Source organism: Helianthus annuus, chromosome 11 (assembly GCF_002127325.2).
Source record: "Helianthus annuus cultivar XRQ/B chromosome 11, HanXRQr2.0-SUNRISE, whole genome shotgun sequence".
NCBI lineage: Eukaryota > Viridiplantae > Streptophyta > Magnoliopsida > Asterales > Asteraceae > Helianthus > Helianthus annuus.
The window spans coordinates 25,523,391-25,551,118 of NC_035443.2; the positions used below are offsets into that span (position 1 = coordinate 25,523,391).

Genomic DNA, 27,728 nt, shown 5'->3' on the forward strand with positions numbered 1-27,728 from the left:
AAACAAGAGAGTGAGGTATGCCACTTTTGCTTCAGAAAAAAAGTAAATAAACATATATTAAAGATTGTTATAAAAGCATTCATTAATGTCATCATGATTTCTAAACTTTATCATTTACTCATAAACCTGTTAATGCTTCTAGCTAGCAGATCTACTTAGAGGCCAATAATGTATATTTATTATATCAACCATATTACATATTAAAATGGGACGTTATGTAGTTTCAGATGAAAATGATGTTTGTAACAAGTCAATTTCTGGCGTTTAAAGTGCCCATTAAGTATGATGCTTTTTAATTTTCAAAAAAAAAAAGTATGATGCTTTTTTCTTGCGAACTTAATTTGACTTTATGGTCTCCAAATTTGACTTTTCTAATGCATACCTCTTTGAAAATTTTATACCGAGTCTCATTAAACAAAATCCGGTTTTATGTAATAATACACTTTTAAAAAATAAAATAAAAGTAGAATATGTTAACTAAAAATAACTTTTTTTAGAAGGACGAGTTTTTTATATTAGTCTACCGCACTCCTTAAATTGGAGAGCCTCATTGCCCTACTCTAGCCAGACTGTGTTGTCTTAGCTGAGCTCACGCTGGCTTCAGATTTTGCTTTGGACGTTCCCCCGGAAAACCATACTACCGACTGCCACTTGACACTTTATTAAAAACTAACTGGGAGATTACAAATATAACTTTGGAGTCTGGACAACGACCCTAGATCAAGAGTAAAAGGTTTTATAGATGATTTTCTCATGAAAATTACCCAAGAATGAGCAACAATCCCCTGCGCGGTTTTGGGCCAGATCGGGTCAGTTTTGAAACTGGCTCGGATTGAGTCAATCAAAGGCAAAACCAGATTGACCTGAATCCGGTTGGTTTGTAAACCAGTTTCTAAAGGAAAACCATACGGGGTTGGTTTAATAAAACCAGTTTCAACGTATTATTAAACTAGTTGTTCTCACAAACCAGTTTCAAAACCGCATTCTAATTTTATATACTCAAACAGCTGGTGGAAATGATGCGAACCAGTTTCACCCAAACCGGTTTCACAAATCGCATTCGGATAAGTGAGGACTCTATTAATCCAAGTTCATGTATATCTCTGCATCTCCACTTGCAATTGCCGCAATGGTTGCTTCCTGCAATCAGAAAAAAAAAAAAAAAAAAAAAAAACCACAATTTCTGTAAAAGGATGGTGCAACGTGAAGGTGCGAAAATGTAGAGGTGATGCGGGTCGGGTAACTGGTTAAACTCTGTGCATGTCAAAACGGGTTGAATCGGAATGAACCCAAAGCCCATAACACATTTTCTCCAATTGTTTATTTTTATTAAATTAGTTTGTAAAATATGTTAGGATAATAATCTACATAAAATGCCAAAATAGTCTCTGAGTTTAGGTCACTTTTGTCACTTTAGTTTAAAGATAAAACTTTTTGTATCTGGATCCCCGAGATTTCATTTTTATTGTCATTTTCATCTAATTGACAAACTGGTAGGGACGACCCTAAGCCCCTAAGGATGGGCGGGAAGGACCATCGACCAGGGTCCGATATCTCAGAGGACACGTTTTTAAAGAAACTCGATATGTATATGTAAAAATAAAAATAAAAAATTATTATAATATACCCATACAAACACCAACATAAGCCCGTTTACAAAACTATTCTTATGGTTTGGATTAGTTATTAGGTCATTGGCATTAGGTTTAGACCTTTAGTGAGCTCAGTACCCAATTTCGTTAAGGCCTAAGGGCACTCTTTTTCGAGCTCGAACAGGGTACACGAATTCTCAAGGCCGGCCTTGCAAATTGGGTTAGAAATTTCTATTAACTTCTCCTTTTTTTGTCGTTTTCCTCATTTAATTAAAATATAATATGGTATAAAATAACGATTATACCCTTCCTTTTAATGAGGAAAACGGGAAAAAGGAGAGAAGTTAACGGGAATATTCTAACCCAGTCTGACAATTGGATATAAAAATTGAAACAAAAATGAAACCTTAGGGATCCACATACAAAGTAGGAGACATCTCTATTTTCCCCCCCGGGAATCTTTAGAATTACCACTGCTTAGCTTTCAAAGAGGTTTCATTTGTGGATTGAAGTGGCAAAAGTAGTCTAAACTCAGAGACCATTTTGGTATTTTACTCTTTTAAAATTGAAAACGGTTTAGGATGTTTTCTATTCGGGTGATTCTATAGACCCAACTTTTAGTTGTTTGCACCAAATGATGTGACATTAGTAAGTACATATTTGTGTTTTTCTTTTATAACTTCCGATATATAAAGTTCTGTTAAAAAAAAACAAATATCCCCCCCCCCCCGAATGTTTCGGTTAAAAGTGTAACATTTTCATTTTTTCATCCGAAAATTTTAAAATTATATAGGTCTGCCCCCGTCAATTATTTTGCCTAAAATTCCCCTGACCCTACCAAGTTTATTGTAAAAAATATTTATACATATTTTCGTATTGAGTTAAAAAAATGTGAACGGACTAAACTTTAAGTAAAGTTTATTACTACTTTATATATAAATCAAAGTTGAGGGTTCTTTTTTATCTTAAAAATCTTAAAGATACTTACCATTTATCTTAAAGATCGTTGGGCTGAGTTGTAATTTTTCGTCCAGGTACTTAACATTTATCTCGCATCATAATAAATATTTGGTCTTTATTTTTGTTAAACAATATATAACATTTTTTGATGAGTAAGAGCGCCTCATTTGAATGAATGAGGATTATGTAATTTTATTTGAAGTTATTATTGTTTGACCCAACCCGAATCAAATATCCGACCCAGACATATAACCCGAAACATGGCTATAGGAAAAAAATTTCGGTCCCATGACTTTCCGCCCCCACGCAACTTTTGGTCAAAGTCCGCCACTGTTTATTTTTATCTACTTTTTTTGATGTAAATTTTATAAAAAGCGAAATATAAAATTTTAAAACGACTTATAAAACGTTAAATTTGATACGGCTCTGTTTTTAATAAAATTTATATCAAAACGTAGATAAAAATAAGTAAATCGCAAAACCATATTCGTTTTTTAATAAAGCATATATAGGAAATTATAAAAGAAAGACACATATACGTACAATGTCACATATGTAAATAGAAAAAAGTTTGATATAAATAGGACCCTTTCTATTCTATACAATAAAATAAACCTCATGCGTCTTTTGATCCACCTGGGCCATTTGGAACGTGTCTTTTTAAGTATTTTTTTTCTTCATATATGTACCATTCATAAGTAATTGAGTTAATTATTCAAATGGGTCCTGTGGTTTATATCTAATTTCGTCTTTGGGTACTAACTTTTTTTTAACAGGTTTAGGTTCTATGGTTTCAATTTTGTAACACCTTTGGGTACAAACACCAAAATTAGTTAATTAATGACTAAAATACCCTTGCATTTTTTTAAGTTTATCAATGTAACACATTTGGGTACTAACACCTAATTTTATTTAAGTTTAAATCAAATTTACAAAATCTATTTATTTTTTTATTTTCATCTTTTTATTATATCTCTTATTTAACATAAAGTCTATTTATTTTTTTATTTTCATATTTTTATTACATTTCTTATTTAACATAAAATCTACTTGTTACCCCAGTATTTTTTAAATAGATTTTTTTAAATAAAATCTACTAGCTATATAGTTTTATGTAAATTAAATTTCTTACTCGTTTTAAATAATGTAAACCTTACTGGTTTTCAATTTTGGATATATATGATTGATGACGATGATGATAATAATAATAATAATAATAATAATAATAATAATAATAATAATAATAATAATAATAATAATAATAAATATCTTTCATGTAAAAAAAATTTAAGCCATTTTTAACTCGTTTTTTTTGTTCATTTACATTTTACTATTTTAGAAAGATATTATATTTGCATAAAATCTACTAGTTGCATCAGTAAAATCTAATAGCTATATAGTTTTATGTAAATTAAATATCTTTTAAAAAACGAGTTAAAAAAGGCTTAAATTTTTTTAGTTTTATCTATAATACCCAGCTATATAGTTTTTATCTAAAATACCTAGCTATATAGTTTTATGTAAATTAAATATCTTTCTAAAATAGTAAAATGTAAATGAACAAAAAACGGAGTTAAAAAAAGGCTTAATTTTTTTTTACATGAAAGATATTTATTATTATCAATCATTTCAATTCAAAATTGAAAACGAGTAAGGTTTACATTATTTAAAATGAGTAAGAAATTTAATTTACATAAAACTATATAGCTAGTAGATTTTATTTAAAAAAATATTGGTGTAACAAGTAGATTTTATGTTAAATAAGAAATTTAATAAAAATATGAAAAAAATAAATAGATTTTATGTTAATTAAGAGATATAATAAAAAGATGAAAAAAAATATAAATAGATTTTGTAAAATTGATTTAAACTTAAATAAAATTAGGTGTTAGTACCCAAATGTGTTACATTGATAAAGTTAAAAAAATGCAACGGTATTTTAGTCATTATTTAACTAATTTTGGTGTTAGTACCCAAAGGTGTTACAAAATTGAAACCATAGAACCTAAACCTGTTAAAAAAAAAGTTAGTACCTAAAAGCGAAATTAGGTATAAACCACAGGACCTATTTGTGTAATTAACTGTAAGTAATTAGGGTCCGTTGTCTATAGAAATATAAAATTGAGAGGAAAACGTTAAGTATTTTTGTGCTTTATACTTTCAACACAATTCTGAAACATACACCTTTATTTATATATTATATAGAGGTGCTACAACACATAACAGAAATAGTAACTAACTAAACTAGTTGCTCTAATATTGTTTAACTATTTCACCTGTATATACTACATTATAATACATTAGGGAGTGGTATTTTAAGATACTCAAAAAATAAAAACTTTCTTCTTTTTTATTTATAGAAAGACCCATAAAATGAGGGTAGTTTGATCTTTTAAACGCTGTTTATTTTTTACTCCCTAGACTTATTACACTTAAATTCCTGAGGTTTTAACAAAATTATAGATAATCAGTTATAATTCACCCCTCCATAACAAACTTATAATTTTTGTACGTATTTTTGACATATCTTATAAACTATAATGTTTAAAAAAAATCCAAAGATAGCATGATGACCTACACATTTTTGTCGACGTTTCGGTAGTTGTCTTGTTCAATATCGACGCACAGATTAAAATGTACAACTCGATAATGCATTAATATACAAGTAATTAATACTTGTGATCTAATGTGCCTAATTTACAAAGATGGGCTCCATCTATGCAAACAAAAACAAAAAGAATTAAAAGTACCGTAACATAAAATGAAGATGTTATGTGTCACATTTTATTTTATTAAAACTGCCTAATATCTATACTTAGATATATCTTATAAAAACTTAAAACTAACCACAACAAACTTCCTAAATAAAAGGGTGACAAATCTAAAATTAAACCCTAATGCACTTCTATAGTTACTACTATAAATACATAGCAGGACACCCCTATATCTATTGCTAAACAAAGTTAAAAAATGGATCCAGTTCTGAATTCAATTGTTGCAAAAAACCAAGCATGCAAGATTAAAAATTCTAAGGTCAATTGTGTTATATCGCAGCAGTGAATAATTGTTTTCTTTTATTTACTTTTATGTGAATGTTAATTTCTTTGATTTTTCAGATTCAGTTGCATGATGAACATGCCAATTTAAACAACCCAGTTGTCGAACAAGCTTCTAAGGTATTGATTTTGCTGGTTTTTAAGTATTATTTTTGTGTAAATCTTTCATATTAACATGTTCATTATGTTATTATATGTGTATTTTATTGCAGGATAATGGTGATAAAAGTGTTGATATTATTTCTTATGGTGCAATGTTTAGTCCATACAAGTCTAATTTTCAACATGAATTTTAGACTTTTGTATTCAATTTTTGTCCTTTTTAAGGATCAAAAGTTTAAGACTCAAACGAAGAGATCCAAGAGACTCTCTGAATGGAAATGGAGTAAAGTTATTAATTTAGACGATTCTTAGGACAATGACAAAGAAGATGAATTAGAAGATACTACCGATTCAAGCACAAACCAGAAAACCCGATTAAAAATACATCGAGTGTCAATTCAGAAGCGGAATAGATTTCATGTAGTCTAATATAAAATCTATCAAGTGTTTTTATGTTTTTTTTTTCATTTTCATAGTTATGTTTGATCTAGACGTATGAATAAAGTTTAATATATATTTGAACTTTATTTTTGGTGTTAATATAATGCAGTTATTGACTAACGTGTGTAAAATGCAACATATAAATTACATCAAATGAGACATAAAACTAACCCTTTTTTTAGTACTAATGTTGAAAAAGCGTGTTTCTGTCTTCCTTTTGTATTTTCAGGACCAAACGAGCTTAAATGAACAAAAGGAACAAATATGCAGCAAAAACTAACATAAATACAAAGAAAAGGAATAAACGTGGCATGCCCGACCCCTTGACAGCATCTCCCCAAGCAAAAACAAGAAACAGGAGGCTGACCACGGCCCGTGCCCAGCGGACACGGGGGCGTGGTCAGGTGTCTGCAGAAATGGACAAAGTTGTGGAAGCTTCTATTTCCGACACGTTTCTAATGTGAATAGCCGCTTGGTTCTTACGACTCTAGAACTTGCCACGACGATACATTCCCGGTCCTTACCAACTTAAACCCAAGTAACTAAATGATGGAGGCATTAGGACTAACCCATTTTTTTTCAACACCATTATTTTTCATTTTTTTTTATCACTTACCGAAAATCTCCCTAGTTAACCCCTTTGAGCCTAAACCTTTTCGTTTCTAAACCCACAAAACAAACACCCTTTACCCACCAAAACCTTTTTTATTTTCAACCCTTTATTTTAGTAGAAAGCTCGGTTCTCTTGTAACGTTCTTTATAAAAAAAATGAAAGCCTAGCAATAAACAAACAAATTCCTCAAAGAAACTTTGTTTGAAAATGTTTAGTTTGAATAAAAGTCACAAAAACAAAAGGTTTTACGACGACCGATGCTTTTTACGCTTTTAGCCTTTTTTACTAACCACTAACCCAAAACCACCTACTTTTAGCCCAAGCCTAACCCTTCCCCAAGTCCTCTTGATATTTACAAAGGTTTATAGTTAAAAAGGATGAGGATTGATTGCTTGACAAGCATATGGCAGAAGTAAGTTCCATGCCGGTCTCTAGTGTTTCACAAAAATATATCTTCGGCCGAGTGATTGAGTAATCTCCCATGAGGTATGTGAACTTGTATATAAATGGAATTTTAAAAAGGCATGTTATGCCCAAATAAGTAATTTCTCTTATGAAACGTTCTAAATAAATCATAACGAATAGGATTGTAAATAATATAGAAATAAAACCCAATAAAGATCTTGGATTCCCGACACTTAAGACAAACCCAAAACTTCTCTTCTACCCATTCCTTTTGGGTGTGTAAGCCACATAATAAAGAGTTTTGCTTGAGGACACGCAAAGATTCAAGTGTAGGGGCATTTGATGTGTGTAAAATGCAACATATAAATTACATCAAATGAGGCATAAAACTAACCCTTTTTTAGTACTAATGTTGGAAAAAGTGTGCTTTTGTCTTCCTTTTGTATTTTCAGGACCAAACGAGCTTAAATGAACAAAAGGAACAAATATGCAGCAAAAACTAACATAAATACAAAGAAAAGGAATAAACGTGGCATGCCAGACCCCTCGACAGCATTTCCCCAAGCAAAAACAAGAAACAGGAGGCTGACCATGGCCCGTGCCCAGCGGACACGAGGGCGTGGTCAGGTGTCTGCAGAAATGGACAAAGTTGTGGAAGCTTCTATTCCCGACATGGGGCATGCCCAGCTCAGCACGGGGTGTGGTCAACGCTAAGATTTACAGAATCTTGCGAAGCTTGATAGTACAGATACGCTTCTGCACACGGGGCCGTGCCCAGCGAACACGGGGCCGTTTGAAGCCTAATGCAGACAAGAGCAATTAATGAAGGAAGAGAGAAAGGATGGCAACGGGGCCGTGTTCAGCGGACACGAGGCCGTGGCTGGGCTTCTGTTCTGGCTATAAATAGGGGTGCTTGGCTTACTTCAAAGGCATCCCTTGGCAAACCACCTCTCTCCCACTTTGCCACCACTCCACCACCACTACAACACCCACATTGTCACACCTCAACCGATGGCGGAATCATCGGGGCGCGGCACTGAGCGAAACAGATTGTCTAGAAGTTTCCACAACAACTATTATATAAATTCAGTTTACATGACACGTCCCATACCGTATCCCAAATAAATAACAAGTTATCATAGAAAGCAACTAGGCAAGTAATTCCGTTCCGACAACTCAGATTTAATTATTATAGACAAATGTTTATTATTTCTAGACTCCCTAGCCTCGATTTCATCACCATGCGCCTAAGCATCCTAGCAACTTAAGCACCTGTCACATACGTTAAAATAAAGTCAATACATATAATGTAAAGATGAGCACACAAGTTTAATAGTAGCGTATAGAGTTCGAATAGTTTACGCATAACCAGGCACGTACACAGAGGAAAACGATGCATGTTAATTATCGACATGGGACCATCGATACCAACGACTGCGGGTTGACCGTCCGAGACGGTTCGCAATACATGATTACCACCGTAATCCATGCAAGTAATTGTCCTTAACAACCCCCGTGTGAACGGGTGCTGAGTCCAAACTATAGTACTATGTTGCTAAGGCAGGTAGATAGCATTCCACGTGTAAACATAATAAACAACATTCATTTAGTCAAGTAGCACATGCAAATGGTCAGCATTCAAATAGTTTGTGTTTGATTGTGATTTGATAGGTAACGTATGTAACACCCAAAAGTGCTAAAAGCAAAAAGGGATCGAGTATACTCACAGTGATTGATTGTGGATTGAAGGGAGCGCTGAGAGTAAGATTAGCCTGAATAGTTCGATAGCACAACAATAAGTAACGCGGAAAGGTAAACAAGTATGGATGGATCGAATGGGCTGGTCGATCGAACGGCAGGTTCGATCAAACGGCCCGTTCGATCGGCTGGTATATCCGATTGGACAGTCCCGTTCGATCAGCCGGTAGGCTCGATCGGCTGGACCATTCGAGTGGATTGTTTCTTCCTCTGGTGTGTTTGTGTTAGAGGATTTGAACTTTTGAAGTTTTTGTTGCAGTATTTGAGAACACTGAAGTGTTCCTACCTTTCAAGTCGATCGATCGAACGGTTCATTCGATCGGCTAGCTCACTCGATCGGCTAGCTCACTCGATCGGCTAGGAGCTTCATGGTTAGTCCCCAACTGAATGTCACTCGATCGAACAGCCTGTTCGATCGGCTGGCATTCTCTACTACGAACGAGTTGTGAAAATGATTAAGTGTTGAAGCATAGTATCTCATGATCCGAACAGTAGTGTTCACCAATCGAGTGTCATGTTCGATCGAACACTACTTCGTCAATACTATACCTCATGAAATTTTGAAAGTGTGGGACCATGTGCTAGCCGATCGGCTGGCCCGGTCGATCGGCTGGCATGTCCGATCGGCTGGGCTGTTCGAACAGCCTAGCCGTTTGGCCAGCATTTCTGACCTGGTCGGCCTTTCGTCTAACACTTGGCTGTTTGTCTATTTGCCATTCTTTCAAGGTATTTTGACAACGTGTTGAACTATAATAACCTCCGTTCCTACTTGTTCCCTTGGCTCGAACAGGAACCACCCAAGTCCGGCCGGTGAACGGTTCGGATGTCGGTTTAGGGTTCAACCCGAAATCGGTGAACCTTGTTCATAGAACCCGAATCTTGAACCTTTCAACTATTTGAATGATTAGTTAGCCGTTCAAGCTCCGTTTCTATTGATTTGAAGGCATTGAGTGTAAAAGAGTTGAAAGAAAGTTGGGATTCCTTCTTCCAATCCTTCACAACTTGTAGATGTTTAGATCTTTGATAGATCTTACCATGATGACATCACCCAAGAACACTTAGATCTTGGTGATTTCACGGTTAGAATCCAAGTTTTGAAAGATAGAAAGGTGTAGAATCAAGTAATGATAAAAAACGTAGAAGAATTAGAGTGAAAACTTACCGGGATTGAGAGAAATCTGAGAAAAGGTGAGGAAGATAGCTGGTTCGGTCAGAGCTTTCCAAAAATGGAAAGTATGACAATGACAACCCTATTTATAGGCTCCAAAAGAGGAAAGTGGCAGCCGATCGGCCAGGAGCTCCGATCGAGTGGGCTGCTCGATCGGCTGGCCTGTTCGATCAGGTTGCCTCCTGTTCGATCCGCGACACACCTTGAGTATTTCGTGACGATTTTCGACGTTTCGATTTCGATGGACGATGATACGAATACGATAGAGTTCCTAGTCAAATTACTTTTAATCCCAACCACTATATCTAACATACAATCTTCTATAAGTCACGTTTCGATGTCAGTTTCGATTGAGTTCGATTGCTTTTCGAGTTTCGATTCGATTTTCGATTGATTTGCTTGAATATCACACCAAACATAAAGTAAACATGCACAAGTAACACATAAGGCACACACACGTATAATACCAAAATTCGCATAATTCGAGTCTCGAGTTCGATGATTGTTAGATCGGTTTGATTACTGATTAGGTTAACTTTATCGCATTGTTACTTCCTATCATTCCCAGTCGTAGGTCGGTTCCCTTTTAAAACACATTCGATTACTTCGATTCTTGCTGATTACAACACTTACTACACATAATACAACTAAAACATAAAATCGACTATCTACAGTCAAAGAAAGTCAAAGTTGACTTGGACTTTGACTTTGACTTTGACTTTGACATTTGAAAACACGGGGTGCTACACACATCCACCACCATCATCCATCATCCATCTTAGAGTGTGTGTACTAGTCTCGGGATCCAAGATTGGTCGTAAGAGTTCTTGTCAATCAAAGGTCATGTTTGGCTAAGTCTCTTACATCACTTGGTGAAGACAAGCATTTAATGTAATACTTTTGATTTTTAATCTTTTCGCACTTTTTATTTGGTTTTGTATTAATGACTTTAATAACTAGTTTCTTATGTTGAAGGTGAAACTTCTTTATCATTTGTCCGTGGTGTCTTTGCATTACTTTACTGTCTATATAAAGTAAAAGATTTTCACAATTCATATCTCTACGGTCTATATAGAGATAAGTTGGCTACCTGGTCGGGGGTTAAGGGAATGGTTTAGTAAGGTTCTTGCCTTGTTCAGTGTATAGATCCTGCAAGGACCTGGGTCAAGCTTACTAGGACCTCCTTCAATACCCACTGGTATTGGATGGCGGGGGTGCGAATGGCTTGATCCCCTCATATGTAAACTACTATTAATACATTAAACCGGCTACTTGGGATTGTATCCTTGCTGACTCAAACCACTTAGCCGAGGGTAACATCGCCTTCAAAAGAGGGGCCTACCACTTTACGCATTAATAACTTAATTAATTATCTTTCAATATTCCAACCCTTTGGGATTGTATCCTTGCTGACTCAAATCACTGGGTTGAGGGTAACGTCACCTTCAAAAGAGGGACCTACTACTATAACTAAGATAATCTCATAAAAAGTGCAAAAGTGCGGAAATCATCAACGGTTACATTAAAGGCGAGTCGGATCCAAGTGATTCATCTTGTCTATCTGTTTTTATTTTATTTTTATTTTCAGAATTTTAGTTTTATTTTTCATGTTTAAACCCTTTTCTAAAAATTTTGATTTGATTAGACATTGATGATAAACCGGTATTAAAAGCTCTTGTGTCCTTGGACGACCTCGGTATCTTACCAACGCTATACTACGCTCACGATGGGTTCACTTGCCCATGTGTGTGTTTAGTGTTAGTAGAATATCGTGTTTTATAAATTTAAAACTTGAATAATGTGTAAAATGGGCTTAAAATATCAATAAAAACATATCACACTCGACACACACCATTGACCATATTAATAAAGTTCAAAATAAAGTTAGTATCCTAAATTTACAAATCAACTGGACTTACATAACTTCATATCCTAAAGTTGCAATAAATAGATATGACAGTTAGATATAGTCAAGCTAAAATTATAAAATATTGCAGTTATTCTTGGATATTAATTTAATAATTTGCATTTTTTAATTAAAAAATAATAAAGTAATAAACTTTAAAGCTAAACTAAAAAACTGAACTTACTATGATATAAAGTTAATAAAGATATAAACTCTTAACATCCTATTTTTTTTATAAAAACTGTTTTTAAAATTTTATAAAAATATAAATTTTTTATATATATAAAAACGAAATTTAACAACTAAAGTTAAAAGTGTAAAACGTACTTATGAGTCAACTACTAATTTTTAATTTTTATAAAAGCAAAAATTTTAAATTTAAAGTTTATTGGATGAGTACCATGTGGATATTTAAAAAAAGTTATGAACTTTAAAGAATAAAATTATAAACTTTATCATTTAACCAACAAAATAAACTTACTTTACAACTATAACAACTTATCTTTTACTTTTGTCATTTGATTAATATTTTTTATTAAAAGCGAAACTTTACATGTGTAAAACACTTTTTTTACTTTATTTATAAACAAAACATTTTGTTTTTATAAGAAAAATACTTCTTTTATAAACACTTTTATAACAAGTAATATAAATAAAATACTCCAGAGATTTATAATCTTTACTATATAAATACTAAATTGTGTTGCAAATTTTTAGGAATTATAAATTCAACTATATTCTTATAGATAATATTAGTCAGTTTCAAAAGAATTCTTTACTAAGGCTATGGTGTGGTAATGACCTTCATAACCATCATGACCCTCCATGTTAGTGTTATGTAACACACCTCTAATTCACCATCCAAAACCACTACCCTAAGGGTGTGGTCATAACTTAAACCACTAGCCCCTTATTTTATTAATTTATCTTTGTCTAAAGAAAAAAGGAAATGATTTGTTGAAAAATGGAAAGGAGGACCATGGTTGCCATGGTTTAATCCATGCAAACCATGGTGGATCAATTAAGGGGGTGGTGTAACCTTCCATTCATGTTCCTAGGTGGCAAATCATGTCCCAACCATGATCCCCACACCCTATAGCCTAACTTGACTAGATACATAGTAGATTGTGTTGCATATTTTTAGGGATTATAAGTTAAAAGTAGACTCAAATAAATAAGATTAGTTAGGAACTAAAAATCTGGACTTAGTATGATATAAAGTTAATAAAGATATAAACTCTTAACATCTTATTTTTTATATAAAAACGGTTCTTGAGATTTTATAAAAATATAATTTTTTTATATATGTAAAAAAACGAAATTTAACAATTTAAGTTAAAGCTCTAAAATGTACTTACAAGTGAAACACTGTTTTTTATTTTTATAAAAGTGAAAATTTTAAAGTTAAAGTTTATTGGATGAGTACTATGTGGATATTTAAAAGAAGTTATTAACTTTAAAGAATAAAATTATACTTTATAATTTAACCAATAAAATAAACATACTTTACAATTATAATAACTTATCTTTTATTTTTTGTCCTTTGATTAGTAATTTTTATAAAAAACCATATTTTTTGCCTTTGATTATTAATTTTTATAAAAAAACAAAACTTTACATATTTGTAACACTTATGACATATATCCACCACAATAATGTTATCATAAATATTAGGCAAATTGGATTTAAATAATCCCAACTCATTTTATTGGCCAATAATAATCCCAACTCATTTAATCACCAATAATAATCCGAACTATTCACTTTTGTTTGTAAAATACTCCCAGTTAAAAAAACACTAACTAGGTTAAAAAATTGTTGATGTGGCATGCCACGTCACCTGCCACATCAGTTGCCATGTCATCAAAAATGCCACGTAGACAGTCACATCAGCTGTCACGTCATCAAAAAATGCCACATCAACTGCCACATTAGCAAATTTGCTGATGTGGCATGCCACATCACCTGCCACGTCAGCAATTTTTTAACCTAGTTAGTGTTTTTTTAACTGGGAGTATTTTACAAACAAAAGTGAATAGTTCGGATTATTATTGGTGATTAAATGAGTTGGGATTATTATTGGCCAATAACAGTGAGTTAGGATTATTTAAATCCAATTTGCCTAAATATTATATGAATAAGAAAACTACCAGAAACGAGTGCCCCAATGCAAAGTGTCGTCCCCGCTGCATCGTGCGGGCACCATACTAGTAATTCTAAATAAGGTATACGGTCAGATATGTTCCATAAAATCTTTTATTTCTAATGAAGCGACTTAGGACGTTTTTAAGACAAAAATATATTAAAAAAATAAAAGGGATAGTGGTTTGGGTCATTACCATACCCTTAAAGCACCCACAATTGATTCTTTATTCATATCCATATAATTACACTAAAAACAACTATTTTCTCTCTCTCTCATTTTCAGTTAAACAATATTTTTTTAACTTTATCATTACCTTTTTTTCTTTTTTCAACTCACAATCACTTCTAAATATATTAAAAAAACTAGTTTAAGTACCCGTGAATTTCACGGGATGCGAAAACAAAATATCTTTAATATCACCGTTAACATAAATATTATAATTTCATACACGTTAAAACACGAACAAATATATAAGATTACAACCACAAATTGAAATACATGAATACGCAACAATCACAAATCGTTGAAAATCTCTCTATAAACGATATTAGTTGTTTTATTTCTAATGTTGTGTATGGATAACGAATAAATCAATTGATTGAAATAAAATTTATTAGGAAAAGTGTTTAAATAAGAAATGTACTGCTGTAAATGGCTTTAATAAAATGTAAATAATATGAATTTTTTCAATATACTAACGATTTTATCGGCTGATTGAGTTCCTATATTACTTTATGATAAAGATATTACGAAAAATAATGAACACGAACTATACTTTGATAAATACTATATTTCATATTAGTGTTTTGTCTCTTATAAGCAATGTAAAAATACTATGAGAAAATCAAGTAACATGAACACGATGTGAAGAATTGTATAGTCATATTTGTACAATCCAACAACAAAAAATAATACTTATTTATAAGCAGTGAAAAGAAGTGCGTCTTACTTTGTTTAATTTGAAAAAAAAAATAAATATTCACAAATAGTAATATTAGTTTACCCTTAGTCCCTTAGCCCAATGTATAGCAGATCGAATAGAACAGAAAACCATAAGCTAAATGCACTAAAAAAAGCTAAATATATTGATAATAATCATGAATAAGAACATAATGTGAATATATTGTTACAAAAATATATAAACTAAACAGAGTAGTTAAATAACATTCTTTCTTTAAATTTAATCATACCATCAACGTATCAGCCTATAATAACATTTTGAAAAAAACATCACATAAATGGCTACAGTAATTTAAACAACTTGTACTAAGAAAATATGACCCATCCAAAGTTAATGCATTGACCAAATCAACCTATTCGTAAGTATTTGAAACTAACCGGTGTTGACGATGTGGGCGGGTGTATTTAACCAGCAGAGTCCTGAAACAATAGGCTAAAAAGATTTAGTATATTATCATCGATGTCATATTATGGCTAAAAACAAAGTCACTAATAAATGTGATTTATTCCTGTATGTTTTCTTTTATTTAAAGAAACATTATAGAACAATAGAAAACATTAATAGACTTATTGGTATTTTGTTGGTGATCATCAAATGTTAGAAATTAATTACAAGCAATGCTATACCTTTAGCAATTACAATTCGTTGAAAATCTCTTTATAAACAACATTAGTTGTTTTATCTATCGGTTTTCCATTATTGTCAAGTATGAGTAGTTTGACCCTATCTCTTGTTTTCACCCTTGACAAAGCAACATACAATTGACCATGAGAGAAGACGGGTTGTTTCAGGAACAAACCAACTCTCGAAAGCGACTGGCCTTGACTTTTGTTTATTGTCATTGCAAAACATACGGCAAGTGGAAATTGCCTCATTTGAAAAGCAAAAGGAATCTTTTTATCAGAAGGAATCAAATTAATTCGAGGTATATATGTAGAAGTACCAATATTTGCACCAGATATTATCTCGGCTTCTATTACACGGTTGTACAACTTTTTTACTTGTAGCCTTGTACCGTTGCACAACCCATTCCGTTGGTCAATATTTCGTAATAACATTACTGGAACACCAACTTTTAGCACCAACCTATGATTTGGTAAGCCTGATATTTTAAGACCATTGAGCACATCCGGAGAGTATATTCTTTGTTGTGTAGCATTTACATCTTCGGTCGGACAAAGACTGTCAGAGCTAAGATACTCTCTTTCTTCACCAGGAAACATTGATAGCAACCTGTCATTAATCTCATGCACAACATCATTCTTCGGTGCAAGTATAGCGCGCTCACTGAAATAATTATGGTTCTTGATGTTTTGCAAGATTGATGGATAAACAAAATCAATTAAACTTGCAATTGGGTCAGATTCATCAGTAATCAGAAGATCTTGTGGTATTTGAATAGTTGCTTCCCCATCATTTGGACCACCAACATTACCCTCACCCAAATCCAAAAGCCATTTGGCAAAACTGTTTATTTCTTCAATATCTGCCGTCGACCTTCCAACGGTTAACCTCATGTTTCTTGTTAATCTTAGCAATTTACATTTACTCCACAAGTAAGACGAACATAAGGAGGCATTAACAATCTCTTGTCTTCCACCGTTTGGAACGACAGGTAATATTTGTCTAAAATCGCCACCAAAAACAATTACCTTACCTCCAAACCAGATGTCTGAATTGAGAGATGGGTCGATGTTGAAAACGTCATTCATTGTTCTATCCAGCGCTTCGAATGCATGTTTGTGTACCATAGGTGCTTCATCCCAAATTATTAATTTCGTCTCATGCAGTAATTTAGACACGTCACTTTCTGGTTTTATATTACATACAGAGTCTTCAGTAAGATTCAAAGGTATGTTAAACCTGGAATGTGCAGTCCTGCCACCATCTAACAACAACGATGCAATTCCACTTGAAGCAACATTTAAGACGATTTGACCTTTTGATCTAATTGCAGCGGACAATGTCTTCCATAGAAATGTTTTACCTGTTCCACCATAGCCGTAAAGGAAAAAAATCCCACCGTTATCACCATTAACTGCTGCCATAATTTCTTCAAACACAGAGCGTTGTTCATCAGTTAACATTGTCAACTGACTATCGTAAAGATTTCCAAGGTGTGTTGTATCATAGGCCCGCTCCTCGTATATCAAACGACTATCTGAACTACCTGAAGACGACATATTTGGAAATGGCATTGTTTGAAATCTTCGCAAGGATGAATAATTTCGCAGTAAAAACTTCTCAATCTCGCACAAAGCATAGTTTTTCAGTTGGTGCTCCGGAATTGATAACGCTGTGCAATACGAAAAATATATCAAATTCATCATAATAACATAACCGAGATTAAATAATAACTAAAACATTAAATAATGTATTTGATAATATAAATACTAACATTTATTGTAAACAAAAGTTACCTGTAACTCGATGGTATTTTTGAAGTCTATATAAAAAATCGTCTGTCATGTATTTCCATGAACTTTCCCAAACAACCTCAGGTCTAGAAAGACTACCGGATAACAACATGGTACAAAATAAATTACGAATATATGAAGCGCTTCCTGATAAACTTGCTTCCTTTATTGCCTCCACATACTCGGAGTCTTCATCCAAAAGACCGAGCGCGTAGCAAGCATCTCTATATGTATCGTAAACATGACCATTAACTGTTTTAATGTCATCAAACTATGTTGGTCCTCTGACCTCGTTAAGCAGAATTCTCATAAAATAAGCTTCACCTAGTGACGGAGGGACGGAATGAATCCTGCCAATTGCTGTTTTCCTTTGTCTAGGTTCCCAGACTCGCTTATCAAGCTTCCAAACATAAAAATTGGGGAACTGAACATATGTAAGTGTACGGGCCAACGTGTCATTTGGGTCTTTATTCCGTTCCATCCATGAGAGAAACATTGAAGATTTAACAGATGGTTTGTTTATAACATAGTTAATATCCTCGTCAGGGCCGAAAACAACAGGTTGTTGGCCAGGTAGATGGAACGGAAGCCTCATAACAGAAGGTCTTCTATAATGTACTTCATTGGCAAATATCCTCCAAGATGCTTCGCAAGCTGATATATACCGACAATCGTAATACTCTTTTATCTCGTCTTGTACTTGTTCTTCAGATTGATTATCGCTTTGCACAACAGCTATAGTGGCTCTATCAGGCCCTTTATTAATGTATTTAAACAGATACTTTATCGAAGCGGCCTGATTGCACCATTCAACATTTATATGAGCTTGATACCTTTTCAATAATTTTTTGTTGTACGGTACTACACTTCTGTTATCAAGGTCAATTATATTTTTCACAACAAAAGCGCCATTGTTTCTCCTTCTGTATAATGGAAACCCGTTTGAATCTAGTGTAGTATGATCTTGAAAGTCTTTGGGAAATCCTTTTGAACACTTCCTATCAACCATACATGGAGAGCTCAACCTAGCATTACCACATGGACCGTGTATCATATATTCTTTCACAAGCATGAATAATTCTGGATCTTGATTTCTGTCTGGTATTTCTGCGCATATAAATGCATCAACATGGTCCACCGTAGGTAATTTCGATTCAGGCTCCATGAATAAGCATAAATGGGCATGAGGCAAACCACGTTTTTGAAACTCGATTGTGTAAACAACTACAAAAAACAAACAAATTGTTACATTTAATGGTAATATTAATTTGAATATTATTTTAAAAATAGTACCTGCTGAAGCTTTGCCAAATAGATGATTCTTTTTTAAATCTTTGCAAATTGAATCAAGCTTAATTTTGAACAGTCTGGAAAGGATATCAGGCCTATCTTCCGGACTGAGATTGGTGTCTTTGAGAAAGCGTTGAACTTCTGGCCATTTGGGATTGCATGTTATGGTTATAAAAAAATCCGGATAACCAAAGCATTTACACAGAGCCATAGCGTCTAAATAGTTTTGCATCATATATCGTGCTCCACCAGTAAAAGAAGATGGCAAGAAGATATGTTTTCCAGCCTTAGATATATCATCTTGACCGTGTGTTTTTAATTTACGGAGGCTTTCATATGTGTCAGACCTAAGATCTTTCTGTTGATATCGTATATAGCTAAGTCTCTCGCTCTCTATCATAGTATAAGCATCAACCAAGAACTGCTGGAATAGCCTCTTAGAATTCAAGATTAACGAAAACTGATTTCTCCGATCCTGCATACGATAAGCAAAGAACTCTCTCATAGTACAATTTGTACGTTTCTTATTAACAACATCAATGACACCTCTGTGAGGGATATCAATTCTGTAGCCATCATCTCCGTACGGAAACAAAATCGGATACTGTAGTGCGAGATATGACGGATGCAACTCACTAATTCTCTTCAGTGTACCAGTTTGAGTCTCAACAACAATATCTCTATTGTCAATTACATTTTCAATATCTCCAACAATGAGAGCGGCAATCTCACCCGCCGTTGGTAAGTTATACGTCCGACCATCTTTTTCTCTTGTTCCGATTAGGCGAAGCTTCAAATTTACATGAGGGCTGTCTTGAAGAGAATCCCTAACTCTTCTGTAAGTTTTGACCAACTCATTGTCGTTATCTAAAACATCTTTTATATGTTCTATTAACTTACGGTCAAGAGTAGCAGAATAAGAAGACGATGCATCCTCTGAACGACTGTTAACAAATGTTATCAAATATTATTAAGATTGTCATAAAATACAAAAGAATAAGGTAAATAAATATATGTATGTTAATAATATTCAATGGAAATTACCTAAATATCGCTTGCCTGTTTGAAAGTTCGTTCTCAGTATCGTATATGTATAGTTGGCAAAATTTTGGTTGCGCTCCGTTGTTTGGCATAAGACTTCCAATTGTATGATAATTTTCTCCACTAATTCTAAAGCAAAAAGGAGCATTGCCTCTGTTAACTGTTGAGTCAACCTTACCACCCATTGAAGTAAATGCGAACATGGAATTGTAACGGCGAATACTTTTCAAAAAGTGCTTGCTTTCCTTATTTTTGTTACTAAATAGGATCCGATAACTTCCTCTGGCATCTTTGTAATCTGGAAGCTCTACTATGCCGTAAGAACAACATAAGAAATAACACATTTTTCCATCCTTTCTTCTTCCTCTTCCTTTTTCTGCATTCCATAACTTTGCATTACATACTTCACAGGTAACACATTGGTCACCATGATCCAAATAATCTGTTTTGAGAATTAATAAAAAGCAAATAAATAAGTGATTTAATAAGAAAAAAGAATATATACTTGTAACATTTAATAGTTTACTGAGGTTATACTACGAATCATTAGACATGTACCTTTTGAAAGACCCTTGAATGGATCTTGATCTATGATTTCCTCTGTATTGAAATCCATAATTGGTATTGGAGATGTAATTCGTGGTGTGCTAATTAACTTTCGTTTTCCGGATGACAACCTTTCCAAAGATGAATTTCGAAGCATACTGGAAGAGCCGGTGAATGATGTCAGGTTAAAAGAAATATGACCCGGAGTACAGTCTGTTGGTTGAGTGACATTGTTCGTAATACAACTAACATTACCTATTAAGATATAAAAACAAAGTTTATAAAAAATCCTAAAGATATTAATTTATATAAGGAACATAGAAATATATCAAGATTAATAAATCCCTACTTGGCATGAATGGTGTGGTTGCTGTAACATTAGCGATGACATTTGGAGTTGACTCAGTTGGAGAAGAAGTCGGTAAATTTATATTGGTGTATGATATGATGGGTGTCGTATCAGATTTTTTATTATCCAAAATTACTTCCCTTAATTGGCTGTTATCTATGTATTCAAATAAAATAGAATGTGGGAAATATATAAAGCATGAAAATAAAACATACGATTCAGTAAAAATAAATATAGATACCAATATTGTAAAATGCAAGTTTAGTATTATATGTTAGTTTAAAGGTAGCTATTAAAAAGAAGTAGAATAATTAACCTTATGGTAAAACCAATAAGTCTTTTGTAACAATGCATGTACCAGGAGTATTTATCGAATCATTTGTTGTAGCATTAGTATTGACAGAATCTGATGGACATCCATGTAAGTTACACCTCTTGTTATCCAATATTAATTTCCTTATTTTCCGACTCTGTTTTTCATGATCTTGAGTAAAACTGGGGATAACAGCTACAACACCAGCAACAGAGATCACAATTAATAATTTAACACACCATGCATAACATTGAAATATATCAAGGTTAATAAGTCCTTACTTCTTGGAATGAATGGTGGGGTTGCTGTAACATTAGCGATGCCATTTGGAGTTGACTTGGCTGGATAAGAAGTCGGTAAATTTATATTGGTGTCTGATATGATGGGTCTCGTAAGAGATCTTTTATTATCCAAAATTACTTCCCTTAATCGGCTGTTATCTATGTATTCCAATACAATAGAAGGTGGGAAATGAAGAAACCATGAAAATAAAACATACGATTCAGTTAAAATAAATATAGATACCAATATTGTAAAATGCAAGTTTAGTATTATATGTTAGTTTAAAGGCGGCTATTAAAAAGAAGCATAGTAATTAACATTCTGATAAAACCGATAAGTCTTTTGTAACAATGCGCGTACCAGACGGAATTATTATCGAATCATTGGTTGTGACATTAGTATTGACAGATTCTGATGGACATCCATGTAAATTACACCTCTTGTTATCCAATAATAATTTCCTTATTTTCTGACTCTGTTTTGCCTGATCTTGAGTAACAATGGGGATAACAGCTACAAACCAGCAACAGATATCACAATTAATAATTTAACACATAAGTGCATAACAATGATGTTTTTTAAATAAAAAAGCATACATATATTGCAAAATATACTTTAAGAGAAAGTTAAAATTAAAGTTAAAAACACATCAAAGTAAAACATATTGTTAAGTAATACCGTTTGTAATGGTCGATAGTGGTCTTCTTCATCGACGAACTGTAATGGAAGAAAAAGGATGTTAACTTTAGTAAAACACACTAATTTTTAAGACATGGCTGATAATCATAATAGTAATCGTAGTATAATATATTAAATTTACTTTATTTTCTTTGGGAAATGGCAAAGCTAAATTATGTATAAAATACTAAAATCTATCATTAAATAATAACTTATATCATTGCGTAGTTAGATTCATACCAGATGTAACATTGGAGGTTGGATTAGTAGGTAGAAAAGTTGTAGCATCTGTAATTAAAATGATTATATAAAAGTTAAAGATGTTCATATACAAATATTATGAAATATGAATGAAGTGTTAAATTTACGACATTACCGCTTGAAATGTTTTCCATTCCGGTGTTATTAGATACAGATGAAGAGACGTAAATTTTTCTTTTAGACATTCCTAAAATTCTGGTACGATGTAAGAGTACGACAATCCAATTTTTCACTCCATTTTAATTTAAACTAAGGATCAGATTGTCGAAATTAAGCTTAAGATACTAATTCATATGTAGCTTTTGTTATCCTAAAATACCATTATACAATGAAACAATAGTAGCATGACAAAAGTTTGAAATAATATCATTCCATAAGACCAACATGAAAATATAAGTTACTGCATAGATTTTTTATTCATATGGAAAAATGCAATAGAGTAATAAGTCATTTTATTATTAACCATCCAAAAGCAAATAACATCAGATACTTGAAACAAATAATAAAGTTCGAGAACCAAAACACAAAAAAGTATAAAATACAATCATAATTTCGATTCGATAGGCTAAACAGTGGTCTCGATAAATAAGGCTCCTTTCGGACCGTTGTAGTTGTCGACATGTTGAAGGTATTTGAAAGATTCATTGCACAAGTCAACTTCGACAATATCACCCCAAATACTTGTTATCAGCCACTTGTTGTCTTGAATTATATTTGTCCTTTGCTGCCTTGCCTGATAATCAACTATGTGAGGCTTATCGAAAGAAAAAACCTTGACCCAGTCATCATGTTCAAATTTGAACAAATCAGCAATTAGTTCATCAGCCCGTCTGACGACAATCACACGGAGCTTGTTCGAAATGGTTAGAAAATGTCCTTGGCAAGGATTGACTTCCATACGCTCGGGAAAACGAAGTACACTGAAAGATTCAGAAAGAACATCGAAAATAACTATGTTCCTCTCGCCCGGTGGAAACCAATAATTTGAAACCATGAAATATATGGTTTTGCCGGAATAAGTCCCAGGAGACCATGAATAAGACGATGAAGCAAATTTAGATCCGTTGTTGAAATTTATTTTTCTCCATGAATCAAGACGTCGTGAATAAACACGGGCAGTAGCGACGTTATGGTAACATTTGATGTGAAGTACTTTGAGATTGTTGAACTCGTCAAAGTACATTCCACCGGTATCGGAGTTCCGATCAAAACGATGATTAAAGTAGTCGTCGGATATCAAATTAAAGCGCCTCGTTGTTGGGTTCCAAAGGATAAGCTCACATAAAATCCTTTCATTGCAAACTAACAGCAGTCCGTTAAAAGATGATATAATACGTAAGAAGGAAGGATCGATATTGTATGGAAAAGTTATGGTTTTGCTTGTATCGACTTCCAAATTCCCACGTACTATGTCGTCGATGACTATCGACGTATGTTTCAAGGAGAGTAGTTTCTTTTGTAGTGAATTTCCAGTCCGCCGAGAATGCTTCAACTCAAAATTATGAGTTGATAGCTCCTTACGAAAATATTTCGAAACACTTTTGAAACGATCTATAGCTTTGGCAGGGAGCCTTGTGAAAATCTCGTCGACAACCATTTCCATGTCAATCTTTTCCATTTTACGATCTATTGTGCTAGATTAGAAAACCTAACAAATGAAATACAATTGATGTATGTTGGTGTTTGTAAAAAAGAAATAAGTATTACTATATAAGAATATATTGAAAATTAAAAATACAGTTGTGATATTTGAAAAAATAAGTTCACATAAGGTTGATAGCATACACACCAAGATAAATTAAAAATTGTATTAAGATTGAAATCAATTTAATATTACACAATTAGTTAAAATTAAAAGGATGTATATATTTATATTGTAACAATAGGATGTAGCAATAATAAATTGTATATATATTTTAATGATATAGAATTATACAGTGAGTATTTCTTTATTTTAGATTCTATAAAAAAAATTAACGATTTACTACGTTAAATAATGAAAACATTTATATTATTGTCTAACAATGTAAAAACATAATGTTTTGGTCAAAAATCACACAAGGATAATGCAACCAAACTCTAAGTAAACGGGGTATGATGCTTGGTTTGTAGAAAAAGTAAAGGATCACTTCAATGTGAAATATACAAAGACACAATGATTTATACGAGGAAAAAGCCCTTGATCAATGTATGATCTCCGGCATAAAAAACCTCGGGTGATGGCAACTACCGATCACCAACTTCAATATAATAAAAATGTAGTTACAACTTTGGATGATAATGAGCTGAGTACAAGGATCACTATTGTCTGAGTGTGTGAGAGTTGCCGTATATGTTGTGTGTGTTCTTCCGAATGAGGAAGAGTGGTATTTATACATGTGTAGGTAACTTATTTTAGGTAGATAGACCACTAATCAGCTCATTACCCCTTTAGAAATAAAGATAATCTAGCCTAAATTGCTGCCCATTAATCAAGCTAAGTTTCCATATCCGGTACAACGTCTATCTCCAATTTAGCTCTTGCCATATTTGTGAAAACGCGTCCCTGGATCATGATGTGTAGGGCATATCCTGCTAGGTGTTCCTGCAAAACAATTTTGTAACAAGTGGAAGTGACCATTGGTGTAAGGATCACCATATCGTCCCATGATCCTGATCCTGAAGTCTGGCTGAGGATCACTATCTGCCAAAGAAACAAGGATCACTGGTCAGGATCACGTATAAGGATCATTTATAGTAAAATCCAGCCCCAACAATTGCCCCCAAAATATAAGGAGTTAATTGTAAATAGATGAGTTATATTTTGTTTTGAGCTTATCTCTAACGGGCGACTCCGGGTTACTAGCCGTTACATATGGACTAGCCGTTGTGATATTTACGTCACTGATGTGACGATCCCTGCAAATCATCATTATAAATAGGAGATAGGGTTAGGATCATTTTGTATTTAAATTCGAAGTATCTCCCTTTATAACCATCATTGAAGACTCTTGATCAGGTATCATCTTCTTCTTTCTCTTCTTTGCTCTGTTCTTTCGTGCTTTTACTCTGTTTTTTGTTCAAAATATGCTGCTCCGTAATTCTCCGCACAAGAGTCCCAAGAAGGAGAGTCCCTTAAAGAGCCAGGGAATTATCAAGGATTCTCTCGTGGAGAGATGCTGCTTTACTGATGTCCACATAGACAAGATTCGCCATTGTTTCCCAGCGAATGTTGTTTTCAAACCCTTTGATCCTACTGCTTTGAGCGATCTTGTCTCAGATGTCTGGGTGGCTTTTCCTGCTACTCCCTTCCTCATTGGGTATTCATATCCTTTTCCGATGTTCACCCAATCTTTCTTTTCTCTTACCGGCATCTCATATATCCAAGCTATGCCGATGATCTGGAGGGTTCTATATACCTTCGAGAGGATCATCGAGCAAGAAGGGATTGATCTGGGGATGGCAGAGCTGGCCGAGCTCTATGATCTTACTACGTTTGGATCACATCGTTATCTGCTGAAACGGAAAGCTGGAGAGGATCACCCTATCTTCAAAGTTACCAAGAATGATACAAACTGGAAACGTCGGTTTTTCTTTGTTAAGAGGGATTCCATCCCGGATGGGAAGGATCTGCCCAAGGAATGGGCCACTCATGGTAGGATAGAGGATCCTCGAAGGATCACTATCAGTTCTGTCTCATATGATGAGGATCACTGATGTCTTTTCTTTTTTGCAGCTATCTCTGTTGCTCACTTAAAGTTGACCCCTGCTGCCAAAGAAAGAGTGTTAGCTTTCAAGAAGCTTGATCCTGAAGTTCGAAGCTTCCAGATTATTATCCAAGATTCTCAAGAGATATCCTCTGCGTCTGCCACAATGTCAAGTAAGTATCCTCATAAAAAATAAGTTTTATGTAAAAGTATTTAATTTAACAAGGGAACTTATCTTGTTTTTGAATTGTGTAGGTGCCGGAAAATCTGCCAGGTCTGTTAAATCTGCCTCCAAGTTTGGGATCAGTGATCTTGCCAATGTTACGTCCTCGAAGAAGAAGGCTCCTACTGCCAGCCCTTCAGTCTCAGCCCCTAAAGCACCTGCCCGAGGCAAAGGGAAAAAGAGGAAGGCTTCAGACGACCTTCAGGGCTTTCCTCTTCTCCGTCAGCAATTCCTTGACTATTTTGATGAGGTTAGGATCACTGCCCCTGTTAATTGTCTTCGACAAGTCCGAGGATCACATGTGTCTGATGTTGCTTTCCTGTTGTCTTCTTTAGAAATTCTCCGAAATGGAGACTTACGTCAATCAGGTTGAGGATCAGGATCGTCAAATTGCTGACCTTCAACAGACGTGTGGGCTGAAGGATCTTAAGATTGCCGATCTTGAGAAGGAGATCCGGGCAGTCAAAGATGAGGCTGTTAAAGCGTTGATCAAGTTTGATTATGAGAAGCATGACATTACCCAAGACGCTAAGGTCTCTGCCGCGGTAACCATGTACAAGATACAACTGCAGATGGCTACGGAGGCTCAGGATCCTTCCTTTGACAGGAGCACATGGGATGTTGAGGGTTGGAAGGCAAGGCTAGCAGAATTGGAAGATGATGATGATGCTGAGGACATCCCAATGTTGGAGGGAGGTGATGCTGACAAGGATCAGGGTGGAGAAGCTGGTGGTGATGGAGCAGCGAAGAAGTAAGCTGCATGATTGGGCGATGATGGATATTTCGAGACTAGGCCGGAGCCCAATTTTTTAGGATTGGTAGTGGTTTTTTGTGGTTGTTGATGTTTGAAACAATTATGGTCTGTAATCTCTGAACAATAGTTTCTTAGGGTTAAGGATCCTGGATCCTTTGAACAATAGGTAGGATTACACATGGTGGAGGGATCCTCTGTTTGGGGGATGAAGCCGTTGTGATCCTGCCGCCTTTTAATTTCTCTGCAATACTTTTGAACCTATTATCATGGACACCCTTTACCTACCCCAGCGGACGGGCCACGTATTGCTGGTAGATGCTTTGGGTAGGTAATTTTGACAACTTTTTGAAAGGGTTAAAGATCCTTTTGTTTAATAAATAAAATCTTAAACTTTTGTCGCTTATCTTGTGTTATTATCCTTTTTGATTTTCAATTGTTTTGACACATGTTTGTTTGAAAAGTTGAGCAAATTATGTTTAAGAAATTTAGGATATGATCCTGGATCAAATATCCTATAATCGAAAGTTTTCAAGATAGTTTATTTTAATGATCATAGGTTCAGTTGTCAAGGTCTAAAGGTTATTCAAATGAATAATGAAATTAAAAGTAGTTAAGGATCATACCTGAGGATCCAAGTTAGGATCCTAACCTTTAATCAGGATAACCATAAGTAAAAATCTTAATGAACAATAAGGATTAAGGATCCTTAATTGTTTAACTTCGAAAACCTGAAAAATGGAGTATAACTTGGGACTAAGCCAATATAAAAGATAAGTTAGT

General features: G+C 33.9%; 2 protein-coding genes across 2 annotated transcripts; both read right to left on the minus strand.

Moving 5' to 3' along the window:
- Positions 1 to 15,831: 15,831 nt before the first annotated feature.
- LOC110897674 lies at positions 15,832 to 22,470 on the minus strand. The gene is made up of 13 exons (XM_035979822.1): positions 22,401 to 22,470; positions 22,265 to 22,312; positions 21,707 to 21,859; positions 21,346 to 21,405; positions 21,110 to 21,259; positions 20,752 to 20,907; positions 20,415 to 20,657; positions 19,860 to 20,298; positions 18,819 to 19,759; positions 17,850 to 18,749; positions 17,529 to 17,777; positions 15,963 to 17,404; positions 15,832 to 15,849 (listed from the first exon to the last, which is right to left on the minus strand). Exons 1-13 carry the CDS (start codon positions 22,468 to 22,470, stop codon positions 15,832 to 15,834), a joined length of 4,869 nt encoding a protein of 1,622 aa, XP_035835715.1.
- A 380-nt stretch (positions 22,471 to 22,850) lies between these two features.
- On the minus strand, positions 22,851 to 23,903 carry LOC110897667 (putative F-box protein At1g12855). The gene has a single exon (XM_022144406.1). It carries the CDS (start codon positions 23,901 to 23,903, stop codon positions 22,851 to 22,853), a length of 1,053 nt encoding a protein of 350 aa, XP_022000098.1.
- Positions 23,904 to 27,728: the final 3,825 nt, after the last annotated feature.

Bases quoted from the DNA above. Each gene is read 5' to 3' on its own strand.
- LOC110897674 (XM_035979822.1), bottom strand. From the start codon at position 22,470: ATGTCTAAAAGAAAAATTTACGTCTCTTCATCTGTATCTAATAACACC. The intron at 20,908-21,109 runs GTACATGCATTG...TTGAATACATAG, and splicing joins TGATTCGATAAATACTCCTG to ATAACAGCCAATTAAGGGAA. The intron at 19,760-19,859 runs GTAATTTCCATT...ATTTGTTAACAG, and splicing joins AACAGGCAAGCGATATTTAG to TCGTTCAGAGGATGCATCGT.
- LOC110897667 (XM_022144406.1), bottom strand. From the start codon at position 23,903: ATGGAAAAGATTGACATGGAAATGGTTGTCGACGAGATTTTCACAAGG.